The 27,660-nt window shown below is 39.9% G+C and overlaps 3 protein-coding genes across 4 annotated transcripts; all 3 read left to right on the top strand.

The window, feature by feature from the left end:
- Nucleotides 1–1,641: 1,641 nt before the first annotated feature.
- On the top strand, nt 1,642–2,861 carry LOC117667222 (olfactory receptor 9G4-like). Its single transcript, XM_034420431.2, has one exon. The coding sequence runs from the start codon at nt 1,648–1,650 to the stop codon at nt 2,587–2,589; it is 942 nt and encodes a 313-aa protein (XP_034276322.1). The 5' UTR covers nt 1,642–1,647; the 3' UTR covers nt 2,590–2,861.
- Nucleotides 2,862–8,311: 5,450 nt separating this feature from the next.
- LOC117667220 (olfactory receptor 9G4-like) lies at nt 8,312–11,083 on the top strand. 2 transcript variants are annotated; one of them, XM_087891477.1, is made up of 2 exons: nt 8,312–8,321; nt 10,155–11,083. In XM_087891477.1, the coding sequence occupies exons 1-2, from the start codon at nt 8,312–8,314 to the stop codon at nt 11,081–11,083; spliced, it is 939 nt and encodes a 312-aa protein (XP_087747603.1). The 2 variants fall into 2 exon arrangements, with proteins under 2 accessions (XP_087747603.1, XP_034276319.2); XM_034420428.2 differs by lacking the exon at nt 8,312–8,321 and having other exon boundaries at nt 10,139–11,083.
- A 10,341-nt stretch (nt 11,084–21,424) lies between these two features.
- On the top strand, nt 21,425–22,375 carry LOC117667219 (olfactory receptor 9G4-like). The gene has a single exon (XM_034420427.2). It carries the CDS (start codon nt 21,425–21,427, stop codon nt 22,373–22,375), a length of 951 nt encoding a protein of 316 aa, XP_034276318.2.
- Nucleotides 22,376–27,660: the final 5,285 nt, after the last annotated feature.

Here is a 27,660-nt window from a genome sequence, read left to right as displayed (position 1 = left end):
TCCTTAGCAGAGTTGGGCATCCAGGCACTGAGGCAAACATCCTATTACAGTCCCCTTATGCAATCCTTCTCTTTGGCTAATGTACAGTTAGATTCAAGTCCTAACCAAGAGCTAACCAAGTAGCATTTAACAATATCAGCAGTTCCTAGCAAGGTGGCTTTTGAAAAATTAGGATATTCAGGTTTCCCCCACCCCCAATTTAATATTTCCAGATATTGAGGGAATCCTTTATGTATTGGTTGAAGGGCTCCAATCATGACTGATATAACAACAACTTTCTTTTTCCACAGGCATTCAATTTTAATCTTTCCAGTTGTTTCTCCTCCATCCTAGCATCACCTGATCAAGTCACATCAATGAACCAAACTTTTCAATAACTATTTTTTTCAATAACTATTATATTAGGCATGTCATGATCCAAATGTCTGTCTGTTCAGATCTTAAAGATGTTTTCCCAAAACCTTTTCAATTTTATGGTTCTAATAGTTTTTACTCAGTACATTCAAATCCAAACCTCTGGCCAAATTTCTAATGAAGAATTTTGGCAGTAGTTACTATTTAATAATATTATCTTTAATAATTAATTATGGTCTCTTGCACAGTCATCCAGATGTTCAGACTGGATTAGCCATCCCCCCCCACAGAGCGAGTCCTTCCCAAGGACCTGGGAGAAGCAGATGTGGACGTTTGACAATGTTAAAGTTATTGTCACAGGATGTGAGCTCTTCCTAGGAAAGCTGCCTTTTGCAGTTAACAACTGTTGATTTTCTCAATGCCAGTGGCATTCAAGTTGAGCTCCAGCTGTTTTGGGATTGCAACCAAGGTGCCTTTGCTTTCTTTTGCCACAGTCGTTCTATTTCTATTTGCAGGTCTTCGTATTTTGTTATCTTCTCTAATTCTTTCTCTTCTATTCTACGATCTTCAGGTGCTGCCATGTCTACTATCCAAATGTTTTGTCTTTCTTATCGAAACTGTGGAGTCTGGGGAGTTATGTGGCATGTGCCTGCCTGTCAGTTTGGATTCTAAAGTCCTAGAGCACTTTAGCTTTTTCGTTTTCTATTACTGTCACTATTTTATGGTACTACCAGTTTTTGTCTGCAGGCAAATTTATATTTCTTTTAGATCTTTCAATGCACCACTGTTGCTACTTTGTAATCAATCATTGTTGTAATCATATTTCTAGGAATTTGATTATCCAATCATATGATGGGGAGTCAAATATTTTCTGGTAATCAATCAATGCTACATTGAAGTTGGTCTTCCTTCTCTTGCAGTTTTCCAGAAATTATTGTTGTTATTTAAACTCATATGCCTGCTGACTCACAATATTTCTTTGTTTATTTGTTTGTTATATATGCTGAGACCTATCATAGAAAAGCATTTGCAAAACACATGGGGTCAAGTGTACCTAATGCAAAGAGGAGATAACATTATTTTCACGTAAATCCTACACTTTGTAAAAGTTTACAGAATGTCAAAAACCAGAAGCCAAATCAGCCTGGGGCAAAATTAGCAACAGCATACCAAATGTCATAAATTGTTTACAAAACATCCTTCAAAATCATAGCATGAATTCATTATTCAGGGCACAAAAACGCAAAACCCTTACTTGTTTTTCCTCTCTAAATAGGTTATGCTTGGAAAAAAATGGAACTTGAAGACAATCGCACATTGGTTACTGATTTTGTGATGGTTGGGTTTACACCAGACCCATTTCTACGCACAATTCTCTTTGTGATGTTCTTGGCCACATACACCCTAACACTGACTGGGAATCTGGGCCTCATAACCCTGATCTACCTAGACTCCCGCTTGCACACACCCATGTACTTCTTTGTGGGAAGCCTTTCCTTCCTGGATGTCTGGTACTCCTCAGTCTACACTCCTCGGATCTTATATGATTGTTTATCCAAGGACAACCACATTTCCTTAGCAGGTTGTGCAACCCAGTTCTTCTTCTCTAATGTAGTTGGTGGGAGTGAATGCTTCTTACTGGCTTTCATGGCCTATGATCGCTTTGTGGCCATCTGTAACCCACTCCTTTATGCCATTGCAATGCCCAAGAAGCTTTGTGTCCAGCTGGTGATGGGAGCCTATATAGTGGGGTTTGTCAATGCTATTGTACACACTGGTAATACCTTCCGCCTACACTTCTGTGGTAGTAATATCATCAATCACTTCTTTTGTGATGTGCCACCACTTATGAAGATGGCCTGTGACGACAAAAGAGTATATGAACTCATCCTGACTGCTGTCATTGGCCTCACTTTGCTTTCAGCCACTGCTGTCATTGTGAAGTCCTACATTGGTATTGTGGCAGCCATTATTCGCATCCGTTCAACTGCAGGGAGACGCAAAGCTTTCTCCACTTGCTCAGCTCACCTGGTCTCTGTCTCCCTCTACTATGGCACCATGCTCATTACATACTCCTCACCCAACTCTCATCACACAGCAGATTGGGACAAGATAAATGCACTGTTTTATACTGTAATCAACCCTCTGGTCAACCCGTTGATTTACAGCTTACGCAACAAAGATGTGAAGGCAGCCTTCCAGAAAGTCTTGGAGAGATTCACAGCTCCCAAATGAATGGCAAACTCCTTCTTTAGGGTAGATTGCAGAGGAGGAAAATAACCTCTAGGTTCCAATGTCTGCCAGCCATCCAGCCACTTTCCTTCTTTCCTCCTTCCCTCACTTCCTTCCTTGGTAAGAGAAAGTGGAGAAAGTCATTAAAGATTAGCAATCATCCCCATGCTTAAAATCCCCATGCAAATGTTTCTTAATCAGCCATTGTATCCCATATGTGTACCTTCCCAACCTTCTAACTTGGCAGCATGAACTTTTTATTACAAACTTTTAAATTGTTTTAGCAGTTTTCAATTTGCTTTGTGTTATTGTTGATGTTATTGCTACTATTTTGGCAATGTGAGTCACTAAATATGTTTAGGCCCTGCTCGGTTGGAGGGTTATATCCATTCCAAATTCTCCTAATAGCACATCTAACAAAATGATTTTCAAAATATGCATTAATATTGGCTTTATCATACCATAAGTATCTATCCCACCCAAATCTTTACTTTACTTTACTTTTATTTGATTTGTATACCGCCCTACTCCCGAAGGACTCAGGGTGGTGAACAGCCAACAATAAAATACATACATACAAAATTTAAAAAGCAGAAATAAAATCGAATTAAATAGTTTGGCCCAGACAGATTAAAACCCCAATCAATTTAAAACAATTTAAACTTTGAGGATTAAAAATATTAAATATTAATATTAAAATATTAAAATTGTTTAAAAAGAGGGAGAAAGTTAGGCCAGGCCGCCTGGTGAAATAAAAAGGTCTTTAGAGCATGGCGGAAGGTGCGCAGATCCGGGATCCTCCGTATCTCTGGGGGGAGCTCGTTCCAGATAGTAGGTGCCCCCACAGAGAAGGTTCTCCCTCTGGGGGCCGCCAGTCAACATTGTTTGGCCGACGGCACCCGGAGGAGCCCCTCTCTATGAGACCGTACGGGCCGGTGGGAGGCTGTTGGTGGTAGTAGGCGGTCCCGCAAGTACCCAGGTCCTGAGCCATGGAGCACTTTAAAGGTGGTAACCAAAACCTTGAAGCGCACCCAGAAGACCAATCTCAAGTCATTTCCTTCTAATTATAAAAGCTTTCTATTTCTCAGCAACATTCATTCCTTCATCCAAATTAAACCACAACCTGCAAACATAATCTCAAATCAGGTAAACCCAATCCTTCTCTTTCTTTTGCATCTTGTAACAGCTTAGATTCCACTCTCAAAGATATCTATGGAGATTCTCAGTCATCCAAGTCATGGTTGTCCCAAAAGTGCTTTTTCACGAAGCAACTTGACTTTCAGATTTTTCTCTGAAGATGTTTTGTTTCTTGGATGACAAGTGAAACATCTTCAAAGAAAAAACAGAAAGTCCAGTTGCCTCATGAAAAAGAAACTTTGGGACACTCTCAAATATATACTTAAATCCATGTGGCGTGGATGTGAGTCCGGGACTCTGCACCAATGACGCATTAAAGATCTGGAGAAATTTCACATGCGCTCCCTCTGCTCCATCCTTGGCACTGGTTTGCTACTTGGCTACTGTGGCTACTGTGTCTCCAGCCTGAGAGTCTTGGAACATGTAAAATCCAACAGCGTCAAGTCTTTGATAATCAGAGTCCAATTTGGGAGGGGGGGCATATTTTAAGAATGGATGGCCACTATATTGTTGCTGAATGCTGTACTAAAGACTGGGAAGAGACCTCAAGATCATCCACACTAGCACTACAAAGACACTATGAAGTCAACCCTATGTCTCTTGACATCCAGCCAAAGGAACTAGAAGTTCTGGCTGCTGACAGAACCTGCTGCCAAGCCCTGTGCTATGAAGGCTCCACTGGCTTTGAAGACAGGTGACAATAAAACTGATGGAAACCCCTGAGCAACATCATTAGAATAATGTCCACAATTACTGCAACAATGGACTTCACAATTACTGCAACAATGGACTTCCAGTGCCCCAATACTTTGTGCTTCCCAACTGGGACTGCAGAGCCTCTTCCACAGAGCCATATATAATAATATCCAATAATATCTTCATAAAACCCTAAGGACTACCCATACCAATGTTTGGTGTATAACAATACAAACAACAGTTTTTCTTTTTGGGGACTCTTGTACAAAAATTAACCAATTTCATACCTCCTCCCTGGCTTATAAAACAAAACCTTTATGGTCAAGATTGTGATTTTTTTTTCCCAGGCTGTGTGTGAATAACAAATACTTAACTTCCTAAATCTGACCCTCACAGCTGATATCACATGCAGTTGATGCCCAGATATGCCTCGAGATATCATCATCCTCACCCCCACCACTTTACTGGCTGATATGTGACAGACTTCAGGCCATGCCTAGAATCAGGACATATCTAGACATATGGTTAAGGGGTAGCATTGTTTGCTCTTGAGTTGGAGGGGATGTGTGAGAGCATTTGTCTTAGCATTTAAATTGTGTCAAATTTAACCAAAGTGTGCTAGTGGGGAAATAAAATCAGATACAGAGACAGCTTCAAAATGTTTATGTGTGTGAATATTTGTATTTTGCAATTCAATGTTCCAAATCTCTGAAAGGTTTATGTATTTATACCTACCTACTTATCTACCTACCTACCTACTTACCTACCTGATTCCTGGGGGTGGGGTGGGGACTATCAAAATATGTCCCTCTAACTTTTAGGTAGAAAGTTGTGAAAGTTAATTTTTTTTGACATTCAAGGGAATGAGTATGAAAACTATAAAAATAAAACTATTTAAAAAAACAAAGTGATAGAAGCAAGGCTTGTTTTTCTTCCATTTAAGGTTTTTAGAAATACACAAAAATTAATGCACAAATTGGAGTTTATCTCCAAAATATAAGGAAGCCTAGAGTTCCAGGGACTTAACTAGAAGAGGAGGTTTGACCCTTTGATTGTTTGATTTGATTCTCTGATTCTGTTATTATCCACTTTAGCCAAACTCTATGCAAGACACAATGGAAATTCCACGATTGGCTGGAATAAGCAAACATATTTGCAGAGGAGCAGGCTGGCTTTAGAGAAGGCTGATCTACTATTAATGAGTGTTTGTAGTCTATCATCTCATTGAAAAACATTCCTTCCACAACACAACCTCCTTATATGTCGTTTTCATAGACTTTAGAAGGTAAAAAGTAAAGGTTTTCCCTGTACAGTTGCATCCAACTCTAGGGGGCAGTGCTCATCTCCCTTTCTTATCTGAGGAAGCTAGCATTGTCCAAAAACATTTCTTGGTCATGTAGCCACATGACTATACCCTGAGGCTCACGAAACTTTGTGACCTTTCCACCAAACCATTTATCTGCTCGCATTTGCACGCTTTCAAATTGTGAGGTGGGCAGGAGTTGGGGCAAGCAACGGGAGCTCACCAGGGGTGGCTTCTACTTACCTTTACTACTGGTTCGCAATGGGATCGCACCTTGCTTCTGCACATGCGCAGATCGGCAATGATAACATCCGGGGCGGTGGGCGTGGCCTCCCGCCGGTTTTACTACCGGTTCTTGCGAACTGGTCCGAACTGGGGGCAACTCACCACTGGAGCTCGCCCCATTGCATGGCGCTCAGGTCTCAAACCCAGACTGTCAACTTTCCAGCTGACAAACTCAGAGTCTGAGCCATCATGCCCCCTTAAAAGAGCATTGAAAGCATTAGCAGAACATTGCAGGAAACACTAGCTAGTTCTCAATTACCAGAAAACTAAAATCATGATATTTGTCAAAAGGGCCAAGAGCCACTCCTGGAGTTTAGAATAGATGGCCAAAAGACTGAGCAAGACTTGTATTTCAATTATCTGGATTCCATAATAAAGATTTGATTGATTGATTCACTTTAGTTAGCTTTTATTTGAATCCATTTCGGTTTAGAACCAGGGTTTCAGATTAGGTTATCATTCACTCTAGAACTGACTAGCAGGTTTCTTAGTATAACAATCCATTTTCCCCTCTTTTTTCTCCTCAGTTTGTTATTGATTCTTTTGTTATTTTCTTTTATTTCTTTTTTGTTTTTCTTTCTGTTCATATTTTTCTGTAAAATAATTACATTTTAATAAAAAAATATAATATATAAATTTATATAAATTCTAAAGAAATGAGTATTATGAACTCTACATGCCACCGGTTTAGTTTTTTTTTTTTTTACAGAAAAGGTCTTGATGATTGCAGCTGAACTTCTAAGGGCCCTCAAGCAGGAAGATTATTGTTTACCTAGAGAGCTCAGGAAGCTTCAAGGAATGATTTTTGGTAATTTTTCTCCTTCCTGTATTCTGTAATTACTGATGTTCCACTTTCAGATCATCAGAGGAAAGACTCAGTCTAAGTACTTCCACTGAGAATTGAGGCTACTTAATTTGAAGGAATATTGTGCTCACCTCATTTAGGAAAACACAAGGCTCCCACATAGGCTGATCTCTTAGCTTGTCCAGTCAAACTAAGTGAGAAGATATACTTCTCTTCATTCAGGTAAGTTTGGCATCTTTAGGTGGCATTTAGGGAGATTCTTCCCAAGATTCTATTATTCCTCCAAATAGGATTTGATCAATTGTTATCCGGCCTTTTTTGTTACATCCGCTTGCCAAGGCTGTTTCAATCATGTTTAAACCTGTTCATTCTTGCCCTTCTGTTCCAAGTTCTTCAGAAGTGGTTCACTTTTCTGATTTCTGCTTCTATTCAGAAGCAGCTTCATTCTTCATGTGCATGGCGGTCACTTCTTCCAACCCTTTCTTAAAGGAAGTCTGGAGTCAATTTTACCTCTGACAAGAGTCTTAGAATCAGAATTGAAAGACAAAGTCCAGGCAGAGCTCAGAGAAACAACAGGGAAAGCTGTTCACTGTACATCTTTAAAATATTTAATTACCTAAACTGCTAATTTCCATGAAGTGGAAAGAGAACTATTCCCACCTTTGAGGAAAGGGGACAATAATTTGTATCTAAGTAGAAGATGAAACCCCCTAAAGTGATAAATCTTGGGAAGAACCTTAGATGAAAAGTGTGCAGTTCCATCAGGGAAATGAGGTCAATTTTTTTTCGATTGCTCCACAGGCTAGAAATGAGGTCACTCAGTGACACCAGAAGGAAGAGTGGACAGCCTTTTTAGGTCACAAGAAAGATCTTTCAATGAGGGCCACAGCTTACATAACAACATTGGGCACCTTGTCTGCTGCTTGTATCTATGAGGTGCATTTTCAAAGGCAGCTTGAATGGCTGCAGTCAACTTCACCCAACCAATTTGGGAGTCTCATTAAAACAGAAAATCTTTCGGCTTTTTTCTTTTTCCCATTTTTAGGGGGATCTTGTTCAGATATTTTTAGATGGGATGTGCCTGATTATTCTAGTGAAATTTGGAAAGGGAAGCTGCAGTATGATTATACATTTGGGCACAATCAAATACAACAATTTAATCAAGGTTAGTATAAATATAGATTTCTAGAATTTTATAACAAAGAGGAGGGCATTCAGTGAAACCAAGTTATAGCCACAGCCACAGCCACAACCACAGCCACAGCCAGGGATTGTATGACTGAGAAACTCTTCAGAGATGATAGAAGAAATATTTGAATTATCTTTTCTGTGGAAGAACATTAACAATTACGTTGGCTTTGGAAATATGAGGAGCTGTTCAAGAAAGCAGTGCATGGTCATATTGAGTAATTTGCAGGTCATAATATTTTAGAGAACAGAAGGGAGAGATTTGGACTACATTTATGAGAGATTTAGTAATTTATTCTTAGGAACTCATAATGCAGAGAAGTTTCAAAAGATTGAATCCTGAAGTTATCCCAATAAATAATGAAAAATAAAAAAAGATAAAGCTAGCAGGGAAAAAAATGACAAAAGTAAACAATTTAGCAGTTGCTTTGGAAAATATTGGGAGCATTGGGACTAAATTTGGAGATGTTTGATGCCAGAATGTTGATGGCAAGGTTCAAATTACTGAGTCTAATTTAAATACTGTCAAAATATAGGGAAGGAAAATTATGAGCCAAAAGCAAGGGTGAAAATAAGAGATGGGAACATGTTTAGATGCTTATTGGATGCCACCTTTGTTGCATACTCCTCAGCTAAGTTGATTGTGGATAAATAATAGAAAATATACTCTGAATGCTCCCTCAGGATAAGGTGACTTTTATGCTTCCAGTCTGAGATTCATTTAATTCATAAAAGACGTATAATAGAGTACCTGATTGGCACAATATATTATTACCATTAATGCAAAGATTCAAACACTGTTCAGATACGAAGTTCATTGAGATACATTTAATTCCATACATTTTGGCTCCAGACCCTGTCAAAATGCACTTCAAATTTACATGAATCTAGACAAAAACTGCAAGTAGATCTACTTTTTATTTATCTATTTAAGAATTTACATAACATATGGATCAATTCCTTGCCAAGCATACGGAAGTGTTCCCTCTGTAGTCACTTGCAACACATGGCATTCAGATTTTTTTTTTATTTTCCAGAATAGAATCTATTATTTAGCTGCCTTGTGAGATACTGATATAACTATAGTTTTCATCAAATTTTCCTTTCTATGTTTTTACAGGCTCTGAATGCATCCATTGTTGTAAAACTTGGCCTTTGGATCTGACCAGGTATTTGTCCATATCCCTTTCCTCACTTGCAGTTTATCTTTTTGAGCAGGAGGCCCTGCCAAATCCAACATTCCCCAACACATGAGAGTAGCTTTATCTTGTCTGGAACCCAAACTCTAGATAGTTTCATTCCTCCCCTCCCATCCATGAAACTACCCCCTTGCCTATAATCTGTTGTAGCAAAAGTGCCTCAAGGCTTTGTGGTTTCTTTTGCCATTGTGGGAAGTGATCAATAGAATTTCTTCTCCATTCCAGTCCAATAAAACCTTCTAGGACAGTGTTTCTCAACCTTGGAAGCTTGAAGATGGGTGGACTTCAACTCCCAGAATCCTGGGATTCTGGGAGTTGAAGTCCACCCATCTTCAAGCTTCCAAGGTTGAGAAACACTATTCTAGGATGATTTCGTTTATCTTAACTTGGGATGATTATTATAATTCCTCATTCTTTCATTTCTTTTTTTCCTTTGTGGCTCCTACAAAATTAAGCATCTAAAAATAACGGAAATGATTTACTGTATTGATTTAAAAGTGATTTTATAACATAGAAGATGGAATGCATTGATGTGTCTGTGAAGAAATGATGTAAGTGCTCAATCTCAAAGTGCAGAACATGGACTTTGTATTCCCTTCAGGTCCAAAGTGCTGCTTCACATTTTTTTGACCTATAGCTTTGACAGCCAATAATATCAGTCAAGTACTTCCATATGCTGAGAGTTATATTTAGAAATAGCTGCCAAAATCATTTTGGAATATTATTGACAACATTGAATATAACTAATTCTATAAATGTGTATAGAACATTTAAAAAATAGAAGCAAAATCAGTTTGGGGCATCATTGACAAAATTGTACCAAAGGTCTTGGGAGTTCAACAAATCTTTCAAAACATTAGAAGGAGTTTTCTATTCCTGAGCTGAGAACTGCAGAATTCTTACTTCACTTTTCTTTCTAAACTGGTTATGCTTATAAAAATGACAGAAGTGGAAGGCAATTGGACATTGATTACTGATTTTGTCTTGGTTGGGTTTACAACAGACCCATTTCTACGAATAATCTTCTTTGTGCTGTTCTTGGTCTCCTACACCCTAACACTGATTGGGAACTTGGGCCTTATGACCCTGATCTACCTAGACTCACGCTTGCACACACCCATGTACTTCTTTGTGGGCAGCCTTTCTTTCCTGGATATCTGGTACTCCTCGGTCTACACTCCTCGGATCTTGTCTGACTGTGTGTCCACGAACAACCACATGTCCCTTGCTGGTTGTACAGCCCAGTTCTTCTTCTCTGCTGGCTTGGCCTATAGTGAATGCTTCTTACTGGCCTTCATGGCCTATGACTGCTTTGTGGCCATCTGCAACCCACTCCTTTATGCCACTGCCATGCCCAAAAAACTCTGCATCCAGCTGGTAGTAGGTTCCTATGTCGCTGGTTTTGCCAATGCCATTGCCCACACTGGTAACACTTTTCGACTACGCTTCTGTGGGAAAAATATCATCAACCATTACTTTTGTGATGCGGTGCCACTTGTGAAGATGGCCTGCGATGACACACAAGTATATGAACTCATTCTAGCTACTCTTATTGGTAGTAATATGTTAGCAACCACAGTTGTGATCCTGAGCTCCTATATTGGTATTGGGGCAGCCATAGTGCGCATCCGCTCGGCTGCAGGGAGACGCAAAGCCTTCTTCACTTGCTCTGCTCACTTGGTTTCAGTCACTCTCTTCTATGGTTCCATTCTTATCATGTATTGTAGACCCCACTCTCAACACACTCCAAATTGGGACAAGGCAAATGCATTGTTTTACACAGTAGTCAACCCTCTGGTCAACCCTTTAATTTATAGCTTACGCAACAAAGATGTGAAGGCAGCCTTCAAAAAAATCTGGGGGAGATTCACAGCACCCAAATGAATGTCATTTTGGTTCTGTATTTCTCCAGACTAGATTATGGACAATTAAACTCCAATCTATACTGTCAGCTTTCCTTTCTTTCTTCCTTCCTTCCTTCCTTCCTTCCTTCCTTCCTTCCTTCCTTCCTTCCTCCTTCCCTCCCTCCCTCCCTCCTTCCTTCCTTCCCTCCTTCCTAAAAAATGGTGAAGCAAGACAGTAGACCTGAGAGATTACTGCAAGAATTAACCACCATCTTCAGTCCTCAAAAATTTCCACACTTACTTCTCATTGTAAGCAACTGTTTCCAATATATACATCTTCCCATTCCTCTTCCTACTTTACAACATCCTACACAGAGGCAAAAACAGAATGAAATAGACTCAGCATGATCAGAATAAAATCATTGGACAATGAGAAGCTGGAGAAAAAGTTTGACTTCAAGCTAAGAATTGGCAAACTGAAGACAGCTCCAATGTGGCAGAATGAAGAGCTGATGAATAGACTGGGTCTTTGTAATTTCTCTCTGGACAAGGAAAAGACTTCAGATCACCCACAAATGCTCTACTGTATACAGTTGTCCTTCGCAAGGAGCCAGCACTCTGGAAGGTTTAGAGCTCTGGGAGATAACACTATAACATCTTGCTAAAACCATGCTTGGCACCTTTAAAAGAACACTAGGTTTGCCTAGCCAGTGATGGCTAACCTTTTCCAGACTGAGGACCCAAAGTGCATGTGTGCGTGCGTGAAGGCAAGCGCGCCCAAACCCCCAAAATGCAATGTGTGTGCAGTCCCATGCATACGGCCCACCTCCCCACGCATATACACGTACCCCCCTGCATGTACTATGCTCCCCCGCATGTGCGTGCGGGCCCCCCGCATGTGCCCCGCCCCCTGCACATGCGCGGCAGAGACCCAAAGACCAGCTGGCTGGTGGGAGGCATGCGCGCATGCACAACAGAGCTGAACTGGGGCAACGGCTAGCATGCCATCAGAGAGGGTACTGCATGCCACCTCTGACACACATGCTGTAGGTTTGCCATCACGGGCCTATGCCCTTCTCTAATCACTTTAAGAAATTGCTTGTTAATTGCTTTTCAGTTTTAGGAACTTTTTTTTTTTTTTTTTTGATTTGATTTATATGCCGCCCTTCTCCGGAGACTCAGGGCGGCTTACAATGAGTTAAGCAATAGCCTTCATACTTTTGTATATTTTATACAAAGTCAGCTTATTGCCCCCACAATCAGGGTCCTCATTTTACCTACCTTAGAAAGGATGGAAGGCTGAGTCAACCTTGAGCCTGGTGAGATTCGAACTTGCAGTAATTGCAGGCTGATGTTAATAACAGTGCTTTAGTCTGCTGCGCTACCAGGGCTCTGTTGATCGATAAGCCTAAAAACATCAGGTGTGTTTCCTTCATTGCTTGAAAGAAATATTAAATATAAATTTAAAGATTTTTTTTTTTAATAAACAGCAAAATGGTGATTAGAAATATGCTTTTGGAAAATTATAAATGGACTTAGGGTTGGATGAATTAGAAATAAGATTTTGAAATTATAACAATCCTTCTTGTGAGTTTCTTAAATCTTTTTAACACATGAAGATTTTCAATCTTAAGTGTAAGAAATCTTGTGGGAACGTGTTGTGGATTAAACCTATGATAAAAGGATAAAATTTAAAGGTTAAGCACTAAAGGCAACTAGAAATAACTACCGTATTTTTCGGAGTATAAGACACACCTTTTTCCCCCCTAAAAGGGGGTGAAAATTTAGGTGTGTCTTATATACCAAATATAGCCCCGCCCACCCACTGGCCGCCACCCTTTGGCCTCTGCCTCACAGCAGTTATTTCCTTGCAAGCAAACAGCAAGAAAAAATAGCTCCTTTCAGCTTCATGTGCCTAATTAGCACAAGTTGATTGGATTGGCTTCCCGACTCTCAGCTGATTTGCTCTCAGCTGTTTTGCGCAGGGCTCTGCTGCTTGCTGCAAAGAGGTAAATTGCTGGAGCAGATTTTTTTTTTCCTTGTGCTAATCAAGCTATGCTGAAAACGAAAATGAAAGTAAAGCAAGCTGTTTGCTGCAATGAGGCAAAATTGCTCAGAGGCAGAGGGAGATTTCTTTTTCTTCTTTTCCTCACCAAAAAAGGTAGGTGCGTCTTATTCTCCGGTGCATCTTATACTCTGAAAAATATGGTAAATATTATAATTAAAGGAGAAGAGCTCTACTAATATAGGAGGGAGAAAAGTATATTGACTTTCAAAGAAACCAAGGATGTTTGCTAACAATGCACTCAGAAATTTATTTTAAGATTGTATGCTACAATAAAATGAATTTATAAGAGAAGAGGATACAAATGAGAATGAGACTGTTTGGGATATGGATTTTAAAATGGCAAAATAGAAGAATAAAATGGAATGTATTTACAAGTGGTCTTTGGGTTTCTGGCACTCTGGCATGCGCGAAGACCAGCTGGTCGGCGTGCATGTGCACACCGGAAACCTGAAGACCAGCTGACTGGCACAGTCATGCGCATCAGACAGCTGGTCTTCGGGTTTCTGGAGCTCCAGCACAAGCACACACACACACGTCCCAGTTTGGGCACTCGAATAGAGCAACTGTGTGCTCTGTGCCAGTAACTTGTCGTTCAGTCTATTGCCAAACTGGGTGTTGCATACTTTGCATTGACTGAAGCAGAAAAGAACTATTTCTCCCTTTTCAATGCACCTTTCTTCCTTCCTTGAGACCTTCAACAGTAAAGCCCTAGGAAGAATCTTGAAAGGCAGCACCTCCATCTCCCAGGGACCAAGCGAGAGACACATGTATCGTAAGTACATACACTTCCATGACAGCTTCATCAGGAGAGGCCTAGTCCTGCTTCTATAATTACTGATTTCCCCCCTCTTTGAAAAGAGCAAAAACTGGGTTTGCAAGGAACCCATTTAACATACAATAACGAACCTGCAAGCACCTGGCAGGTGGGACAAGAAGATGCCTCAGTGGAAAGCAGCCAGGCATCTGTTTTTCCTGCCAGACAAAATGGCAGAGGGAAGATGGGAAGGATAGCCAGAAGGAGGTAAATCACCACCCACAATACATCAATATTGCTGCATAAGAAGCTTCCAAGGAGACATACAATAATTTAGGGTTGCCAGGTCTGCTTCCAAAAAATAGCGGACAAGCGGTGTGTGTGTGTGTGTGTGTGTGTGTGTGTGTGTGTGTGTGTTAAGTAGTAAAAAAAAAAATTACAATTAAATTATATATTTTCTTACAAACATTTTAACACGTATTAAAATAATCACTTCAAAACTTTACTTAAAATTCAAAACATCAAATATACAGGTGAAACTCGAAAAATTAGAATATCGTGCAAAAGTTCATTTATTTCAGTAATGCAACTTAAAAGGTGAAACTAATATATGAGATAGACTCATTACATGCAAAGCGAGATAGTTCAAGCCTTGATTTGTCATACTTTTGATGATTATGGTTTACAGCTCATGAAAACCCCAAATTCACAATCTCAGAAAATTAGAATATTGTGAAAAGGTTCAATATTCTAGGCTCAAAATGTCCCACTCTAATCAGCTAATTAAGCCATAACACCTACAAAGAGTTCCTGAGCCTTTAAATGGTCTCTCAGTCTGGTTCAGTAGGAATCACGATCATGGGAAAGACTGCTGACCTAACAGTTGTGCAGAAAACCATCATTGACACCCTCCATAAGGAGGGAAAGCCTCAAAAGGTAATTGCAAAAGAAGTTGGATGTTCCCAAAGTGCTGTATCAAAGCACATTAATAAAAAGTGAAAAGTGTGGAAGAAAAAGGTGCACAAGCAGCAGGGATGACCGCAGCCTGGAGAGGATTGTCAGGAAAAGGCCATTCAAAAGTGTCGGGGACTTTCACAAGGAGTGGACTGAGGCTGGAGTCAGTGCATCAAGAGCCACCACACAGAGACGGATCCTGGACATGGGCTTCAAATGTCGTATTCCTCTTGTCAAGCCACCCCTGAACAACAAATAACGTCAGAAGCGTCTTACCTGGGCTAAAGAAAAAAAGAACTGGTCTGTTGCTCAGTGGTCCAAAGTCCTCTTTTCTGATGAGAGCAACTTTTGCATCTCATTTGTAAACCAAGGACCCAGAGTCTGGAGGAAGAATGGAGAGGCACACACTGCAAGGTGCTTGAAGTCCAGTGTGAAGTTTCCACAGTCTGTGTTGATTTGGGGAGCCATGTCATCTGCTGGTGTTGGTCCACTGTGCTTCATTAAGTTCAGGGTCAATGCAGCCGTCTACCAGGAGATTTTAGGGCACTTCATGCTTCCTTCCGCAGACGAGCTTTATGGGGATGCTGACTTCATTTTCCAGCAGGACTTGGCACCTGCCCACACTGCCAAAAGTACCAAAACCTGGTTCAATAACCATGGGATTACTGTGCTTGATTGGCCAGCAAACTCGCCTGACCTGAACCCCATAGAGAATCTATGGGGCATTGCCAAGAGAAAGATGAGAGACATGAGACCGAATAATGCAGAAGGCCGCTATTGAAGCATCCTGGTCTTCCATAACACCTCAGCAGTGCCACAGGCTGATAGCATCCATGCCACGCCGCATTGAGGCAGTAATTGATGCAAAAGGGGCCCATACCAAGTACTGAGTACATATGCATGCTTATACTTTTCAGAGGTCCGATATTGTTCTATGTACAATCCTTGTTTTATTGATTTCATGTAATATTCTAATTTTCTGAGATTGTGAATTTGGGGTTTTCATGAGCTGTAAACCATAATCATCAAAATTATGACAAATCAAGGCTTGAATTATCTCGCTTTGCATGTAATGAGTCTATCTCATATATTAGTTTCATCTTTTAAGTTGCATTACTGAAATAAATGAACTTTTGCACGATATTCTAATTTTTCGAGTTTCACCTGTATTATAATAATATGTAAAATATTAAATTACATTTTAATTTCATCATAAAGCTTTTGAATAAAAAAAATGTCCACTATTTTGTGAAAAAAAATAGTGAACATAATGTGAAAAAAGTGGACTGTCTGCTCAAATAGTGGACACCTGGCAAAATTAATGATGATAGTTCAGGAACTCATGATCACTCAAGGTAAGAGCCTTGGTGGCGCAGCAGACTAAAGCACTGTTAAGATAACACCAGCTGCCTGCAATTATTGCAAGTTCAAATCTCACCAAGCTCAAGATTGACTCAGCCTTCCATCCTTCCGAGGTAGGTAAAATGAGGACCCAGATTGTGGGGGCAATAAACTGACTTTGTATAAAAAAGAACACCGCTTAGGGGGGCCCAAAAGCCCTACTAAGCAGATATATACAAAAGTATAAAGGCTATTGCTTAACACATTGTAAGCCGCCCTGAGTCTCCGGAGAAGGGCGGCATATAAATCAAACCAATCAATTAATCAATCAATCAATCACCAGGTCTCTTAATAGAAAACAGAGTTTGATTCACAACTGGAAATCATATGCAGTTGATGCCCAGACATGCCTGGACATATCATCTCGACCCTTACTGACTGTCATGTGACAGACTTATTGGCTGTCATTACTCGCTATCATGTGACAGACTTCAGCCCATGAATCATGATCCTGACATGTCTAGACATGTGGCTAAGGAGTAGTATTCTTTGCTCTTGGGTTGGAGGGGAGGTGTGTGAGCATTTGTATTACCAGTTAAATTATGTCAAATTGAACCACGGCTTGCTAGCGGGGAAATAAAATCTGATACAGGGACTGCTTCAAAATGTTTATGTGGGTGAATATTCATATTTTTCTATTCAACTTTGCAAAGCTGTGTGTATATTTGTTTGTGTGTGTTTGTTTCCTGAAGAGAATTTGCCAAACAATGTGTTTTTAACTTTTAGAAACATAAGAAGTTGGGGGGGAAGGGGGGGTTGTATTCAAGGAACTGGTCTTAAAGGATCCATAAAAATAAAATATTTTTAGGAGGTATAAGGCACCAATTTTTAAAAAAATCCACAATATTTAATAGATCTTTAGGGTTTTCTTTATTTCATAATGTAGGAATTGGCATTTACTTCCAAAATATGATGAAGCCATAATTATTAATTTAGTTTTGATTTGAATCTGTATAGACTTAGAACCAGGACTCAGGTCAGGTTAATCGTCCACTAACTAGCAGCTTTCTTATTAATCTGGTTTTTTTTCTCTCTTCAGTTTGTTATTGTTGTCTTTATTATTTTCTTTTCCTTTTTGTGTTTTTCTCTAAAACCTATTTAAATAAATAGTTCTTTATTATAATAATAAAAAGGCTGGCTATTATCAGGTATAAACACCACTGTTTCTTCCAGAAAGGGCCTTGAGACAAGTGATATAAAATGGAATACTAAATAAATACATAAAATGACTGAACTTCAAATGTGGAAGATGATTGTTTACTTGAAGATCTCGGGTAGGGAATGGTGGTTTTTCCCCATTCTTTTCTTAGATGAAATCCCCTTTGGAGGAATTAAGAAAAAACTTTTGGCATGATACTAATGTTCCACCTTCAGATCATCAGAGGAAAGACTCAGTCTAAGTACCTCCACAGGGAACTGAGGCTACTTAATTTGAAGGTATATTGTGCTCACCCTATTTGGGAAAACAAGGCTCCCATGTATGGTGATCTGTTAGCTTGTCCAAACAGACTTAGTGGGAAGACGCACTCCACTTCATTCAGGTAAGTTTGGCATCTCCAGGTTTAATTTAGGGCAGGGGTCCCCAAACTTGGCAACTTTAAGACTTGTGGACTTCAATTCCCAGAATTCTCCAACCCTCTGATTTAGGGAGATTCCCATCAAGATTTTAATTTCCCCATCTGGAACTTAACTAATTCTAATGAGTTTGAAGGCAAATTACTTTTCTGACTTCCAATTCACCCCAGAAGCAGGTCCATGCATCCATGCATGGTGAACCTTCAATTTCTTCACACTTTCTCTAACAGCAGGTAGGAGTCAAACTTGTCTCTGACACATGCCTTAAAACAGGATTTGAAAAATAAAGTCCAGGTAGAGTTCTGAGAAAGGACAGAGAAAGCTTTTCACAGCACATCTTTAGAATGTTTAATTACCTAAACTGCTGAGTTCTATGAAGTGGAAAGAGAACTATTCCCACCTTTGAGGAAAGGGGACAATAATTGGGATCTATGCAGAAGATGGCACCCCCTGTTGAGATGAGTCTCAGGAAGAACCTTGGCTGAAAAGCGTGAGGAAAGAGGGCAGATCTTTTCTGCTGCTCTACTGGCTGGAAATGAGGTCACTCAGTGACACCAGGAAGACATTAACAATAGATAAATTAAAGAAAGTAAGAATTCCCAGTTAGCATGATGATCCATACAAGTTCATTTAGCAAGATGCAGATTTTCTAAAAAGATATTATCTGTTTAAAAATTTACACTATGGATGCAGCAATTCCTTGACAATTATGAAGAAATGTTTCCTCTGATGGTCAGTTGACGGAGTGCATAGTATTGAATTATTTTTGCAACGTTTAAAATATTTTGACTAAATTTGAATTATTCTAGCCCCCCCCCAAACCTGCTTTGTGAAGTGTTGATATCAAAAATTATACCTCATTTTCCCTTTTTTGATTTTTACAGACTGAAAATGCATCTATCATTTTAAAATCACACAGGTTCAAAATTTCATGTGCAAAACGTCAGATTCTCAGGTATTTATGTATGACGTTTGCAATTCATGTTAACAGCATGTAGCTCTACTACATATATTCTTCCCCCATTATACAGTGGCCTCATCCTGTCTGGAGCCCAAACTTTAAACAGTGTTATACCTGCTCTCTTAACTATGAAGCCCACCTCTCACCTGATCTGAATTGCAGTAAGAATATTTCTAAGCTTTGCAGTTTCTTCTGCCAAGTGCTCAAAAGACTTCTCCATCTCAGCCCAAAAAGTTGGGCTGAGATGCTTTTGTTTATTTTACCAGGATGCTTTTGTTTATTTTACCAGGATGCTTTTGTTTATTTTAATTTGGGATGGTAAATTTTGGATCATCTTAATCTCTTGTTCTTTTCTTTTCTTTCTCCCTATGTGTGCCCATAGCAAATAGATTATTAAAAAGATCTGGGTTACATAGATTTAAAAGTGATTTTATAATTTAAGCCATTCTCTTTTTTAAAATGTAGTTCTTTGCAGTTGCAAACATATCATTATTTTCTGCATAGATGATTTTGTTAGTCTTGTTAGGAGCAGGAGTTTAATTCTGGACAGACATTCAGATTTACCCTCTCTCTCTTCCAAGCCTTGGTAAAACCATGGAGTTTAATTTATATGTAGTATATATGAAATCTAATTTATCACCTCACAGACTGTAAACCCAACTCTTGGCTGGAGACGAATGCCCAGCAGAAGAAAAATGCTCCCTGTCAGTACTGCTATTTGAGAAGCTGGCAATGTAGCCCCAAAGACCTGAGTGGGTCTCTTCAATTAATCATATCATAATGTAACCATCTCCAAATCAGCTGACTGAAATGTCTTGGGTCCACTAAGGAAACTCCTATACTTTATTCTCCCTTAAATAATCCAGACACAACCTCAATGTGGGAAATCATTGCCCAACCTTTTTGGCACAGTGGTTAGAGTGCTGTACTGCAGGCTACTCCTGCTGCCTGCTGTCTGCCTGCAATTTGGCAGATCGAATCTCACCGGGCCCAGCTTTCCATCCTTCCAAGGTGGGTAAATTGAGGACCCAGATTGTTGGGGGCAATATGCTTAACAGTGGTGGGATTCAAGTAATTTAACAACCGGTTCTCTGCCCTAATGATTTCTTCCAACAACCAGTTTGCCAAACTGCTCAGAAAGTTAACAACCGGTTCTCCCGAAGTGGTGCAAACTGGCTGAATCCCACCACTGATGCTGACTCTGTAAACTTAGAGAGGGCTGTAAAAAGCACTGTGTAATGGTATAGAAGTCTAAATGCTATTGCTTTATCCCCTAAGGAGAAAGAATCCATGTGGAATATATGCCTCCATTTCTCTGTATCCTGTTGGAAAAGCCAATGTTTCCTTCAAGTTTAGGTTGACTCTTTGTTTTTATATGAGCAAGTCTACCTAGTTATCTTGGCAAATATGTAGACGTGGCTACACATTGTATCTGTCCTAGGATTATCTCTAATTTCACAGATTAGTCTTCCACAAAATTCTTCTTATCCCCAAGCCTCCTAAAGCTCAGACAGCCAATAACGTCACTCGAGTACTCAAATATGCTGAGATCTACATTCAGAAAGAATTGGAAAAGCTCACAGAGTGCATATGATTTTGACCTGCATCCTGTAAATGGTTATAGAACCGTGATGGTGAACCTATAGCACACGTGCCACAGGTGGCATGCAGAGCCATATCGGTGGGCACGCAAGCTCAGCTCCGGTGCACATCAGTGGTGGGTTCCTCCTGGTTTGGTCCGGTTCGGCCGAGCCGGTAGCGGTGACGATATGACATCACCGAACTGGTTCCCCCCCCTGCCCTCCCACCCTCCCACCCCCCCATGTTATTCTTACCTTTTATTTGGTCCCACCCCCAATCTATTGCTGCCTTCTGAGTCCCAGCTGATGACTAGAGGGAAAAAAACTGTTTAAACTCTTGCCGCGGGGCTTCAAAGGGCTGCCCTACAGCTGATCAGTGTTAAAAGCAAACAAATGAGTCAGGTCGTAAGTGCGAGGACTGGTCATAAGTGTGAGGACCTTCCAGAAATGACTCTGACCAGCTAGCCATGCCCACTTAGTCACATGACCTCCAAGCCACACCCACAAAATAAGCCACGCCCACAGAACCGGTAGTAAAAAAAAATAGAACCCACCCCGGGTGCACATGTGCGTGCTGGCCAGCCAATTTTCGGGCCTTCTGGGCCCACCAGAAGTAGGGAAACAGGCCATTTCCGGCCTCTGGAGGGCCTCCAGAGGGCCTCTGGAGGGCAGTGGGGAAGGCCGTTTTCACCCTCCCCAGGCTCCTAGAAAGCCTCTGGAGCCTGGGGAGGGTGAAAAACGGGCCTACCAGGCCCACTGTGCCATCGTGTGCCAAAAGCAGGGGGAAGTGTAGGTGGATCATGTGCTCATGCAGGGGGTGGAGCGCATAGAATTATGGGTGTGGACATGTGCACGTGCGACCTCCCCGCGCTCCCCCCACTTTTGGCACACGATGGCAAAAAGGTTAGCCATCACTGTTATAGAATATTAAAAAGCAGAAGCAAAATCAGTTTGGGACAACATTGGCAAAATTGTACCAAACCTGTTGTGTTCAATACAACCTTCAAAGGTTTTGAACAAATTCTCTATTCGTGGACTGACATCTGCCAAATTCTTAGTTCTCTTTCCTTTCTAAACAGGTTATGCTTATGAAAGCAATGGAAGTGAAAAGCAATCAGACATTGGTTACTGATTTTGTCTTGATTGGGTTTACAACAGATCCATTTCTACGAATAATCTTCTTTGTGCTGTTCTTGGTTTCCTACACCCTAACACTGATTGGGAATTTTGGTCTCATGGCCTTGATCTACTTAGACTCCTGCTTGCACACACCCATGTACTTCTTTGTGGGCAGCCTTTCTTTCCTGGATATCTGGTACTCCACGGTCTACACTCCTCGGATCTTGTTTGACTGTTTGTCTAAGAACAACAACATGTCCCTTGCTGGTTGTACAGCCCAGTTCTTCTTCTCTGCTGGCTTGGCCTATAGTGAATGCTTCTTACTGGCCTTCATGGCCTATGACCGCTTTGTGGCCATCTGCAACCCACTCCTTTATGCCACTGCCATGCCCAAGAAGCTCTGCGTCCAGCTGGTGGTGGGTTCCTATGTCGCTGGTTTTGCCAATGCCATTGCCCACACTGGTAACACCTTTCGGCTACGGTTCTGTGGGGAAAATATCATCAACCATTACTTTTGTGATGTGGTGCCACTTGTGAAGATGGCCTGTAATGACACAAGAGTATATGAACTCATTCTCACTGCTCTTATTAGTAGTAATATGTTAATAACCACAGCTGTGATCCTGAGCTCCTATATTGGTATTGGGGCAGTCATAGTGCGCATCCGCTCGGCTGCAGGGAGACGCAAAGCCTTCTTCACTTGCTCTGCTCACTTGGTTTCAGTCACTCTCTTCTATGGTTCCATTTTTATCATGTACTGCAGACCCCACTCTCAACACACTCCAAATTCAGACAAAGCAAATGCATTGTTTTATACAGTAATCAACCCTCTGGTCAACCCTTTCATTTACAGTTTACGCAACAAAGATGTGAAGGCAGCCTTCAAGAAAGTCTGGGGGAGATTTCTAGCACCCAAATGAATGTCACTGATGCTATATTTCTCCAGACTGGATTACAGAAAATTTAAGCCCGTCTTTCTTTCTTTCTTTCTTTCTTTCTTTCTTTCTTTCTTTCTTTCTTTCTTTCTTTCTTTCTTTCTTTCTTTCTTTTTCTTTCTTTCTTTTCCTTCCTTCCTTCCTTCCTTCCTTCCTCCCTCCCTCCCTCCCTCCCTCCCTTCTTTCCAGTGGAAAGAGGCAGTAGACCGGAGAGATTACTACAGAATAGGCATGATCAGAATGAAATCATTGGGCAATCATAAGATGGAGGAAAATTTTGGCTTTCAAGTAAGTAATGGTGAACTGAAGACAGCTCTGCCATGATGGAATGAAGAGCCAGTGAATAGATTGGTTCTTTGTAATCTTCTCCAGACAAGAAAAAGACTTCAGGCCCCCAAGGACTCTATGCAGTATCTCCTTATGAGGCATCTGCAAAACAGTGATCTCTGGCAGGTTTAGAGCTCAAGGAAATGAAAAAATAGACAATAAATTTGTCTAATAAATTGTTCAAACCATGATTGGCACTTTCTAAAAGATACTAGATACCTCCTTTTCTAATACGTTTTTCAGCTATTAGGGACATTTGAATCAGGAATTCTAAAAACATCAACTGAGTTTCCTTCAATCCTTAGTGAAAGAAGTTTAAATACAAGTTTAAGGATTTTTTTAAAATAAATAGCAAAAGGTTGATTAGAATTTTGATTTTGGAAAATTATAAAACCATGGGTCAGGTGAACTGGGAATACGATTTTGAAATTAATTAGAACAATCCTAATTAAAGAATAGAATAGAATAGAATAGAATAGAATAGAATAGAATAGAATAGAATAGAATAGAATAGAATAGAATAGAATAGAATAGAATAGAATAGAATAGAATAGAATAGAATAGAATTCTTTATTGGCCAAGTGTGATTGGACACACAAGGAATTTGTCTTTGGTGCATATGCCCTCAGTGTACATAAAAAGACAAGATACATTCGTCAAGAATCATAAGGTACAACACTTAATGATAGTCATATGTTACAAATAAGCAATCAGGAAACAATCAATATAAATCATAAGGATACGAGCAACAAAGTTATAGTCATGCCGTCATAAGTGGGAGGAGATGGGTGATAGGAACGGTGAGAAGACTAATAGTAATAGTAATGCAGCCTAATTAATTAATTAATTAATAGGATTTCTTAAAATCCTATTAAAACATGAAGATTTTGAATTTGAATTTTAAATGTAAGAGGTCTTCTTGTGGGAACGTATTGTAGATTAATAAAAAACATGTTAAAAGGAGACTTTGAAGGTTGGACACTGATGGCAACCAAACATACAGTATTGCTCCATACTCCTTTACAGCACTCTCTAAGTGGTTTACAGTGTCATCATAGCAATAGCACTTAGACTTATATACCACTTCATAGTACTTTTTTACAGCCCTCTCTAAGGGGTTTACAGAATCGGCATATTGCCCCCAACAATCTGGGTCCTCAGAATATTAAAATTAAATCATGGCTCAAATCACTTTATATCTTTCACCATTTAGCAATTCATTTTGAGTTCAGGTTATTTTTTTTCTTCAGGATATTTTTATTAGAATACCAATGCATGCACATTTTATTGTTTAATCAAAAAGACCAATAGATTATTTAAAATGATTGGCTATAGTGAATGCAGCATTGTGGGCAAAAAGAACTACATTTTTGTTGTTGTTGTTGTTGTAGATTCTTGGGCAGAAAGATTTTTCATTTATAAAGAACTACTTTAAATCCACTGCTGTTCTCAGTGATTTCATGAGTCAAAATGAGAGTTTTCATTTTGGCAAAAACTGCTGATGCTTTTGGGGAATTTATTTATTTATTTATTTAAATTCGTTATAGTTGTCCAATTCTATTGAACTCTGATGGGAATGATAGACATGGGGGCCCTGGGGTTCCATAAATTGGGTTCTAAAGCACTCATGGTCCAAATCACCATATTTCAATTAAAAAATAAATGATAATAAAATAAAATAATAAAATAACAAACAATGGCAGAACTTTGCAAACAGCAAGTTTTCATGCTTAACAATTGCATAATAATACAAATCCTTCAGAATAATTTGATATTGTGATGTGATGAAAACAGTACCTTGCTTCTCCCAATCACATACCACCACAAAAAGGAAGCAATGTGGCAAATAAGTTCATTGATTTGTGTTACAGTGAAAAGTTTGCACTAGAAATATTTTGGCCATGTTCATGCCTATTTTACCCACAAAAAGATACATCTTTGGGCTTCTGCAATAGCTATATATTAGCTTACTGAGTGACTTTGGACCATCTTCTCCATCTCACAGAGTGGTGTCCATAGGGAGAAAGAGGAAGAACATTATGTATGCTGTCTTGATTTCCAGAATGAAAGGACAGGATAAATAAGTGAATCAATAGCCAGTGTAGACACAGTTCTACTCTGCTTTGACCAAACTCCACTACAAAGACCAATGATGTCTATTGCTGGGCATCATTGCTTTGAAAGTTTCCAAAACTGAACTTAAGAAGTCCAGTTGGAAAAAGTTGCCTGGAGAATATAAGATACAAAATGAAATCTGATAGTATCTTTAAACATTTGAAGGTTATGCTGAAGAAGATGGGGTTAATTTTGAGTAAGTAAAGTTGGGGAGTTTTGAGATAGATCTCTATGCACAAATATATATCCATATAGTCTTCTCCTGACCTACAAAGATACACACATGTCCCTTCAAAGACAGAGAGATCTATAATCTAGTGGCCTTCACTGGAAGATAAGAGGGAGACACTTGTGCATCAGCAGAGGGTCACAATTGTTCCATTTTTCTGCAATGACTTTTTTCAGTTTCACTGGGAGGAAAAAAGATGCCATGCGTTTCCTTTTCCCTTCTGGTGAAAGACAAAAAGAAATCCTCTTGTACCTGAATTGCATCTTTAATGCCAGATGTAGCACAAGGTTGTGTCAAGTCATTTTCTCCCCAATATGATATCTTACTTACTTATCATCCATCAATCCATCCTTTTCATTCATTTTACAAGGTTTATAAACCACTCCAACTGAAATTATTTGTGAGTGTCTTATTTAAATATATTGTATAAACTCAGGTGGAAAGAGACCAGCAAGTAAAAGATGCATAATGCTTGGTGGGGGGAAAGGCAACTTAAACAACAAGAATCCAAGAATCTATGGCCTCAAATTATGAAAATGAATGAATAGATTTGTTCTGAAATTTAAAATCATTAAAATTGAGCATGCAAATCTGTTGCAGTGTTTGTGTCCGCTGAAGGCTGCCTCCTCACTGCTAGAGCTTCCTAACATGTCTCCCAGGTTCTTTGCCTCCTCCTCCTCAGCCTAGGTAGCAGCAGAGTCCTCTGGAACTCCGTCTGAGTCATAGTTCTCAGTTTCTAGGAAAGGAAGGAAAGAGAAAGTCACATGGGGGGGGGAGATAACTGACAAGCACTGCAAAAAAACCTGCTGTATTAGGGATAGAGTTAGGGAAGTAATAAATAGGCTAGCTACTTTTCATCATTGACTTTTTAAGCATCTGTCACAGAGTTCTCCAATTTGGTGGCTCTGCTCATGCTCAATGGGCCTTGCGCAAGCAAAGTGAGAATGCTTTTAAAAGTCACTTCCTGCTTGCCTGGGAAGGCACTAGCTGCTTTGCATGGACAAAGGGGGAAGCCAAGCACAGATTTTAGCAGTGCTCCCCATTTGCCCTTTGGCCAACTTTATTGTTTTTGGTTTTAATGTGACTTTTCTCTAAATCCTCCTGGTGGGATCTGATGATCCACACAGAACATCCCAAAATATGATGAGAAAGTAGCCAGGTTAGTTTGTAAGCCATAGTTGCTCACTTACTAAAGTAATACATGGGAGGGGGGGGTGTTCCACAAGCCATCTTTAAGTAAACTGTCCTAGTAAAATGTACAAACTCATTCTTAATGTGTGAGATTTTGAGGACACTGTGTTGAGGGGAGGCTTTTATTATTTGGAGAAAGAAAGGAAACTCAGGATTAAGGAAATGAAGTCTGTCATGTAGGGAGAAGTCTTCCTGAAGACCTTCACAAGAGGGTAAATTGGACAATAGCTCTACTTGTGAATTTACTTGGATCCTTTTCAGAAAGAGGAATAGAAATCTGCTGATTTTTCCCTTCCCTTTTCTCATGAACTTTCATTGTTTGTGCAACCACTTAATCTCCCCCTCCTCCTCCACACACACACACACACACACACACACACACACACACACACCCAGACCTCTGCTGTTGGAAGAGGCAGCTTGGAGCTCTGGAGACTCCCTTGGGGTCAATCCCCTTCACTCCCAGCCTAACCAACCAGCAGTGAGAAATGGCAGGTCTTTTCACCCAAGAATATAGTATTGGATCCAAGTTTTCCAAACCTCATTTCCCCTGTTTGCCTCTTTAAAGGAAAACATGTAGTATGAAAGGACAATTCAATGCATCAAGGACCACATTGTGGAAGATATAGCTGAAGTGGAAGGTCTTGATTTTCTTCTTGCATTTCACAGTCTCAGCTTTTACATGTACTAAGACCATTCTCTTATATGGATTGTATTGCAATACAATCTAGTATTGCAATACTGTAATATCTTGCAATACTTTGATGGTGTTAATAAGATTTCCTGTAGCAGGGCAAACCATCCTTCAATGACTAGGAGCTTTTGGTCCTAATCTGTTTTTTAACCTAATATCCCTCACATGGACTGTCTTCCAGAGATAATAAGGAGAAGCGTGCATTGAATGCCTCTTAGGAAAGGAAGCATATCAGGACAACATAAGGTTTATGCAATATTTAATGCTGTATAGTTGAGCAATATCTGAGTTTCTCATAAAATTACATAATGGAACAATGAAAGATGTCTCTGGAATTTCCTTAAACCAATTATTAGAAAGCACTCTCCAAGCAACGAGGGGGCCAATCTGATCTAGTGATTAAGGCACCAGACTAGAAAATGAGAGACTGTTCTAGTTCTAGTCCTGCCTTAGCCATGAAAACCAGGTGGGCGATTTTGGGCCAGTCATTCTCTCTCAGCCCAGTTCACCTCACAGGGTGGTTGTTGTGGGGAAAATAGGAGAAGGAAGGTATGTTGGATATGTTTGCCATCTTGAGTTATTTGTAAATATGATAAAGGTGGAATACAAATAAATAAACAGCAGGGTTCATGTCTCAATAAATACCTATTCCAAATTTCAAATTTCTTTAGCAGAACATTCTCCAGATCTTTTCAGACCTCAGTGGTTAAAATT

Source organism: Pantherophis guttatus, chromosome 1, assembly GCF_059756535.1.
Source record: "Pantherophis guttatus breed Tessera chromosome 1, ASM5975653v1, whole genome shotgun sequence".
In the NCBI taxonomy this organism is placed as follows: domain Eukaryota; kingdom Metazoa; phylum Chordata; class Lepidosauria; order Squamata; family Colubridae; genus Pantherophis; species Pantherophis guttatus.
The sequence above is the reverse complement of the archived record's forward strand: the minus strand, read 5'-3'. Positions and strand labels throughout refer to the sequence as shown.